Source organism: Clytia hemisphaerica, unplaced genomic scaffold (assembly GCF_902728285.1).
Source record: "Clytia hemisphaerica strain Z4C2 unplaced genomic scaffold, Clytia hemisphaerica genome assembly, whole genome shotgun sequence".
Taxonomy (NCBI): Eukaryota; Metazoa; Cnidaria; class Hydrozoa; order Leptothecata; family Clytiidae; genus Clytia; species Clytia hemisphaerica.
The window spans coordinates 551,184-558,950 of record NW_027104384.1 but is presented as its reverse complement, the minus strand read 5'-3'; the positions used below and the strand labels follow the sequence as shown (position 1 = coordinate 558,950).

Below are 7,767 nucleotides of genomic sequence, written 5' to 3'. Positions count from 1 at the left end.
ACAGATGGCAAATTTGGAAAAACTCTGAGATTTTCCATTTTTGAATATTTTTACGTGTATCTAGAACAAGAATTTACGAATCGTAACAGCTGCAGAGATATATTCTTCCCCCTTATTCTTAGGTGTAATGGGGCCTTTATGAAAGACAACGCTGAAGCTTTGAAACCATTAAAAATAGATATGATAATGGGAAAGAGCCGTCTAAATGTTTTAAAGAATCTAAAGGCCCCATTACACCTAAGAATATAAAGGAAGAATAATGTGAAATTTACTGCACACCTGACACTTGTGAGCAATTTTATTAAATTCTCCTGTGTAATCAGTTGAAAGAATAGTATAAAGAATTCGCTGAAAAATTATCTCCCTAATCTCAGTTTCTATTGTTTAATTAATTTCATAATTTTCTATTCCTTTGGAGGTGTCCAAAGGAATGGAAAATTATGAAAAATATTCAACAATAGCAGCCTATTGAAAGTGGGGATTAGTGTGGAATTTTGGCTATTGTGTAGACTGTGCAAACAAACTTTACAAAGGATTTTCCCTCTCGAAAGTTGGTGGGGTTTCGAAAAAAGGGAAAAATATCAAATTAAAGAACTTCCGTTTTGACCTTTGCAATAAAATTAATCTGATAAAATTTTTACATTCTTCCGTGTAATTTTACGGCAGAATTTACAAAAATTAACAGATGGCAAATTTGGAAAAACTCTGAGATTTTCCATTTTTGAATATTTTTACGTGTATCTAGAGAAAGAATTCACGAATCGTAACAGCTGCAGAGATATATTCTTCCCCCTTATTCTTAGGTGTAATGGGGCCTTAAGGACATTTATGATTTCATTGACATAAAAGCACATGATGAACAGAAAAAAAACCATAAACACAGAAAATTACTAAGAGTGAAAATGCATTAAAAAGTCTCAACAGCAAAAAGGAAAGCTTGGCTAACTATGGTCATTTAACTATTTGAACTATATAAATTTAAGATGCTTTTGATACAAAAAGACAAAATATTAAATTCTACTAAAATTAAGGGAAGAAATTTTTGCGGGAAGAAATTTTAGGGGAAGAAATTTTCGGAGAATTTAATTTCGCGACTTACAGACAAATCTGCGAAATTAATTTGCGCGAAACACAAATATTTTCAGGTTTTAAAAATTTAGGACAAAATATTGTGAACCAGAAATTCTCTCAACCGCGAAATTAAATTCCGCGAAACTTCCGAATTTTGTGCTGTGAGCCGTGAAAATAAATTCGGTAAAAATTTCTTCCCGCAAAAATTTCTTCCCTTAAGGTATTAATGTTGAGTAGGCCTAAAAGAGATTAGAGAAACAGCACAATCGAGGGAAAACACTGAATAAAAACCATAGGTCACTCATAGCTCAAAATCAGAGATCGCATTTTTTTGTTTTTGGTCTGTATTAGATGACGCCTACGACTTTTGCTAGAACGTTAAGTCAGAATTGCATCATGTTCTCTACCGGGTTAGTCTAGCAAGCTAGACGACTAATTCATACATATTAGAAATAAAGCAAAAAAAAAGTAAATTTTAGTCGTCTAGAAACCTTTGTGCACTAACTCCAAACAAAAAAAAAGTGTCAATATCGCAATTAAAATTTTTTCCCGCTCAAAAAAAATTCTTGAAAATAAAATGTGTGTGGATTTGTGTGTTAAAAACGTTTCATTTGAGTTGATTTTATTTTGAGAGTTTGTTGTTGCTTGATAAATTGTTTTCTCGCTACGCAAGTTTCTGCGTAGCTAGGCCCAGTATCTATAAGGCTGGAACACCGGATTCTTCCAGTCGTTTATACAAACTAAATCCCGTATCATTATTTGTGTTTATTATTAGTATTACATGCATTATAAACGACTCCAGTCTACTACCGGGTACACCCGAGAATCCAGGATCCAGAATTTTCAAAATTCAAAAATCCTGCTTTTCCGGTATTTTTGATATGGAAAAAGGATGCAATGATTTTACGACGTCAAGACTAGTAGGTGAAAACAAAACATATATGGTATAACTAACTAAAGATCAATTGTGCAAGTGTTCAACAAACTTTTTATTGAGTTAAACCACAGTTGTTGTTTTTCCTTAAAATGATGGAATCTTATAGGCTGAAAAAGTGCAAGACTTTCTGGGCCACCCTCACAACCCAGTCGCTTCCCTTTCGAATAACATAAGGTGTCAGGTGTCTCTCTGTGCGTTCTGTGTTAGACCTTTTCAACCGTTTTTGATTCTAAATTGATATAGTCATCAAGATAACAAAATTCTTTCAAAAAAAAAATAATCCAAGTATATTAATTATTATTTTAATCTTTCTCTAAAAAAAATCCTCCTCAAATAGGGTGATTTGTCATTTTATGAAAATTAAGTGTGCATTCAATAATTGTTTATTATTATCATAATTTCGAATTCGTTTCAACCTAATGATCCAATTGATAATAGAATTACCCATTACCAATAGACAATGCTACGTCACCACAGGTACTGGTGAATTATCGACATCGAAGTTTTCCACTAGACTATCGCTACACGTGATTTTAGCTTGTGATAAAGCTCCAGATACGTTGTGACTAGCTTCTGTTATCTGAAAACATAAACGCAATTGAATTTGAATGAAAGTCGTTAGTATTTGTAGAAAAAATCCCTAGTTACAAACATTTCCAAGATCATAAACGCAGTTATATAAGCTCCACTTTTTTTGTAATAGCCCAGATCTGGTAATACCACGGGGAGACTGAGAAGTTTGATGTTGTTTTACTTTCGAGCAGAACACACTATTATTTGTTAACCTTAGCTCGTGCTAGCCTTGTGCTGCTCTAATTTTACAGTTATGCCAACCCTCGACAAATACCAGTAATGATAAGAAACAAAAAATGAATCATGCTTTCTCGCTACTAGAAAATAATCGATTTGATAAAAATGTACAAGAATGTACCACAATCCAATATGAGTTGTACTTACTAATTTGATATCTGATGCACTGATGTTGGGCGCTAATAAAATGTTCAGTGGAGCATGTGTAACTTGATTCAGTTGCTTTTGTTTTGAAAAATTGAAATCACTGTTCGTAGTCTTCTCTCTAAAGGATATTTTAGAAGTAAAGTATCAGTAAAGTTAATATTTCATTCTTCATACAGAATGCTGGCAATAAGAGCTATCCTTTTACCGAAGATAACAAACCATTCCCCATTCCCCTCTAAGAAAGGTTTAAAAGGAAGTGCTTGTAAATGTTTCGGTAATAGAAAAGAACACAAGAGAAAACGAGCCTATATCAACAATCAAGGCGATCAAAACCATCACAGACCACGAATAAAAGTTAAATTAAGTTGACAAGTTTTCATGTAAATAGACGTAGAGGGTGGTCACACCCCTCTAAAAAGGTGTATGTGTAGGGGCTTTTGGACAAAAGCTCTTAAAAAAACTTACATATAATGTCTCATCTTATCCATATATTCTGAACGTTCCATACTGTGAGGTTCGATTGCTGACACGTCTATTATATTTCTAAAATTCGAATTAAATTGATATATTATAGTCAAATATGTGCACCACTGGTTCACCTTGAATACTGGAATGCCAAACTGAGCAAGCCAGAAACCCCTCCAAACCCATAAAAACCAAATCTTTGAAAAATGAAAAAAAAAACGTTCCACATTAAAAAGCAAGCATATAACACTTCAGTTAATGAAGTCAACAACAAGCTGACTTAAATTTAAGCCTTGTGTTAGGACAATGTTGTCCCCAAGCTAAAAAATCAGAATTTTGATTTTTGTACCAGGTATTTGTGTAAGATTTCAGCCAAATGGGACTCTTTTTTGGGGTCTCAAGACTGGCCCTATGTTTTAGCCTCAAGCTCAACTTGGCAAAAAAACTATTGTCCCCAGAGGGAAAAATCAATATATTCGGACTCCACGCCAGGAATGGGTATGTAAAATCCAAAAATGCAAAAATATCAGACAATTTTCAAGGCTTCCACAGATTTTTAGACTCTACCTTAACGGCCTTAAAAACAAAGGAAATATTTTTTGAAAAGTGTCGACATACTGTGCTGTTTTGTGTAATATCCTACTCAATTGTGACTGTTCGTCTGTTTTCGTTATAGAATTTGTAGAGTGATAATTGGAGTCATCCCTGTAAATCAAAAAGAAAATTCATAATTTATTTATTTTCAGTCATGCAATATATACCGGGTGCGCCAAAAAAAAGTATACAACTTTGTCGAGATATTGCGAGCTTCAGGATTTAGCTTTTTTGTTCATTCTTTCTTTATTGTATAGAGGATGCTTTAACTTGAATTTGAGCTATCATACATTAAATTTGAAAAAGTAGTTCGAAAGTTATTTTTAAAAAACTAACTTTTTTTTCCAGGTCGAAATTTCAAAAAATCATTAAAAACAGCAATCACGCTATAAATAAGACAAAATGACAAAAACACAATTTCATTGTTTTTTTATTGCTTTTTCTCTTATCTTATATTTTGCCAACAGTTTCTCTATCTTATTTGCACGTCATGAACATTTCCAATTCCAGCTAACTAAATGCAGACCCAAGTTCTTTGAGCAACTAGTCGAGGAATAGTGATCTATTTTTTTCAAACATTTTCTCACATAGCACACACATAACATTGAAACTCTCTTGAAGATTTCCAAAATTTTTTTTCAGCCTTTCCAAAAATATTATCCCACATGGGAATAGCTTGTTTTACCATAATTCTTAAATTCCGCAACGAGTTTTGATGAGCACAGTTGCATTTTTTGGTATTCTTATGTGTAAAGAAGGTAATTGTTAAAAGAAAAGTTTGCTCGCTGTTTTTAATGATTTTTTGAAATTTCGACATGGAAAAAAAGTCAGTTTTTTGGAAATAACTTTCGAACTACTTTTTCAAATTAGATGTATGATAGTTCAAAATTCAAGTTAAAGCATCCTCTATACAAATTATGAATCTTACGTGATAGGTTTAGTAGCGGAAGGTTGATGTTGATTGTCTAATAGCCTTGATCTTTCATCAGGTTCTCCAGAGTCCTAAAAAATAAGATATTTTGAAATCCTAGATAATCTAAATTTATTTATAAACATTATATAAGCGATAACAAACAAATTACTAAAATATTCTCATCAATGATATCATAGTATAAGAAAGCCGCGGCTGGAATATGTACCACATTGTCTTCTCAGTTAATTGCTGTTCTATCTCTGTCTCCGAGCTTTATAAGAACATCAAGATTGTCAGTTTATTGAATTTTTTCTTATTTTCTCTCACAAAAAGTTTTTTTATTGCTAGATATCTTTGAATCTGTACCCAATAGAACACTTAAAACTAATTTTGGACATATTTTAGGGGTATTTTGTGGAAACGATATTGAAAATGACAACTTTCCTGTCAGTTTGAAAGATAAATTTTGAAGATGCTGGCTTGAAATTTTCACAGAAGTATCTTGATTTACTATTTCATTGATTTCTAAAAAGATTTCACTGAAATATTGTTAAGGCATTTCGAGGCACTTTATTAATTTTTGAGTTCTTTTAGCCCAGCCATTTTGTGCTTGTTTAAATTTCTTATTGTTGATCTTTCCTGCACAATGATTTTATAATGCAAGTGTATTATCAAGGGCATATCATTAATGTCTAAAATGCACTGAGAAGTAAGTATTAACGATAAACCAATAAAATTTACCATTAAAGATGCTACATTACTTATTTCTTGATCAACAAATAGTCATCAAATACAGAGATAGAACAACAGAAATCCAGATGTTATCATTCCAGCCGCGGCTTTCTTATACTATGATGATATTATTGTTTATGGTTTTAAAAATATATTTATATGTGAAGAAATGAAAATTTCTATCCAACTAAATTCACTCAGGAGATTTGGGTAGCAGAGCAGGTGTATGCATTTCGTCCTTATTGGAACTCATCATTATTGCGTATATTAATATAGCGGGGCTCAGGAGGTTTCAAAGTACCTTTTTACCCTAAAAGTGAAGTTTCTGGCATCAAAAGATTTAAAGAGTTTATTTTGTTCACATTTATTTTTTGTTTTGAGTAACAAAAATCTTTGAAATTATTTTTTTTCATAAATCTTTGATCTCCAAATTTTCTTTTCAACAGTTTTCAACAATTTTTTAGAAAGATTAAAGAATTGAACAATTGTTCGAAAAATGGCAAGGAAAGTAAGAATCAGAACACACACAAGAATGTACACTTAAAGTGAATGGACTTTGGTTTTGACTATCATAATTTTAATCAGATTTATGCAATGTTTTTGGAACTATGTTGCTTTTTATATACTTGACAAAGAAAAAACTACTTTTCGAAAGCTAGCGGCTGTGGCCTGTAGTCTAAATAAAGAGGAATTGGTAAAGTAATTCCAATGCACATGAATTTTTGGAGCATAACACCCATAACAAACATTAAATACATGTTTTTGTTGACTTATAATTGTTAAAACTCACTAAGTTAACCCTATTCAACCTAGGCTTTTAGGGGCGGTTCAGAACTAGGGGGGGGGGCTTTTCCTGAACCACCTCTTAACTTTTGATCTAGTGGGTCTTTTTGGATAAAATTTGGCACACAAGATCCTTGTCATGTAAGGTAACTTTTGAAAAAAAAATTTTTTGATGACGTCACTCATCATGCCCAAAGTGAACAAAAACCGAAAATTTCCTTTGTTCTTATAAATAGCTATTGTATTGTTGCCTAAAGTTGCCTGAGTTTAAAATGCTTATTTTATCCTAAATATTCAATAAATTACGGTTTAAACGATATATTTGACATTAAAAATAAATTTGTATTGGAAAAGTGTCAATTTTTGTGACACCTTACTCAGAAATGTCATCATGCTCAAGGTGTGAAAATATTTAAGTGTCAAATTTTTTTTTATTTTGAAGCAAAATAAAAGTTAGGAATTTACAGAAAATTTCACGGCAAAAGCTCTATTATTTCAGGAGCTATTACCAATAGTTTGACCTCCGAACAGAAAGAGCCCCCCCCCCTAGGCCAAATATCTTATGCATAGCCACAAAAATGAATCAACATGCATAATATACTTACATTTTTATTAGACTGATTTGGATCTTTACAGAATGCACATCCCATTTTAAGTTTTTTTTATCTGAAATACAAAATTATGCAATTTAAAAAAAATTTGTTCTTGTATTTTTAAAATCCCATAATATTCTTACCTGTCTGAAAAAGAAATATCGTTCATTTAAAAAATTTTTAAAACCCTTAAAAACAGTGTATTTCAGCCAGAAACAGCTGTTTTATCCACTTTTTTGCGCTTTTTGAAGCTTAATATCTCGAGTTAGGTACTGAAATCACCTATACTTGCAATATATCTCTAATCTTAATTTTTTGAGAGTTTTCCAAATTTTTGACCCTATGACTTTTGGCTGAGACCGTCATATTTGTCTGAAAATCATACCAATGTGCCCGAAAAAAAATAGGAACCAAAGTAATTTTGATTCCACTACCCCTTAGCTTTCCAAAAATTTATAACAAGCGCTTTGACCAAAACAATCAAGTAACCTAAAAAAAATGAACAAGTTCCCCCCTACTAATACATTTTAAATGTAGTTTTTAAGAAAATGGTTAGTAACCATGGCTGAAAATTTCTCTATAAAAAAGTTATGTTGAAAGTTGCTCTATAAAAAAGTTACAACGTTTCTTTAAAGTCTGCAACGTCACTTTTACCTGTCCGAGAGTGAAATAAATCTGAAACTTCAAACTCTTCAAAATGGGAGTCCATTTCCACCATTCAA

The 7,767-nt window shown here is 32.0% G+C and overlaps 1 protein-coding gene across 1 annotated transcript; it reads right to left on the bottom strand.

Annotated features, from left to right (window-relative positions):
• Nucleotides 1–2,298: 2,298 nt before the first annotated feature.
• Nucleotides 2,299–7,114, bottom strand: LOC136819347 (ragulator complex protein LAMTOR1-like). The gene is made up of 6 exons (XM_067075586.1): nucleotides 7,058–7,114; nucleotides 4,953–5,026; nucleotides 4,049–4,135; nucleotides 3,431–3,508; nucleotides 2,966–3,083; nucleotides 2,299–2,588 (listed from the first exon to the last, which is right to left on the bottom strand). Exons 1-6 carry the CDS (start codon nucleotides 7,100–7,102, stop codon nucleotides 2,472–2,474), a joined length of 519 nt encoding a protein of 172 aa, XP_066931687.1. The 5' UTR covers nucleotides 7,103–7,114; the 3' UTR covers nucleotides 2,299–2,471.
• Nucleotides 7,115–7,767: the final 653 nt, after the last annotated feature.

Coding starts and splice junctions, on each gene's coding strand:
- LOC136819347 (XM_067075586.1), bottom strand. CDS start 7,102: ATGGGATGTGCATTCTGTAAAGATCCAAATCAGTCTAATAAAAAT. Junction 4,136..4,952: donor TCCGCTACTAAACCTATCAC/GTAAGATTCATA, acceptor TTTGATTTACAG/GGATGACTCCAATTATCACT. Junction 2,589..2,965: donor GTGCATCAGATATCAAATTA/GTAAGTACAACT, acceptor TTATGTTTTCAG/ATAACAGAAGCTAGTCACAA.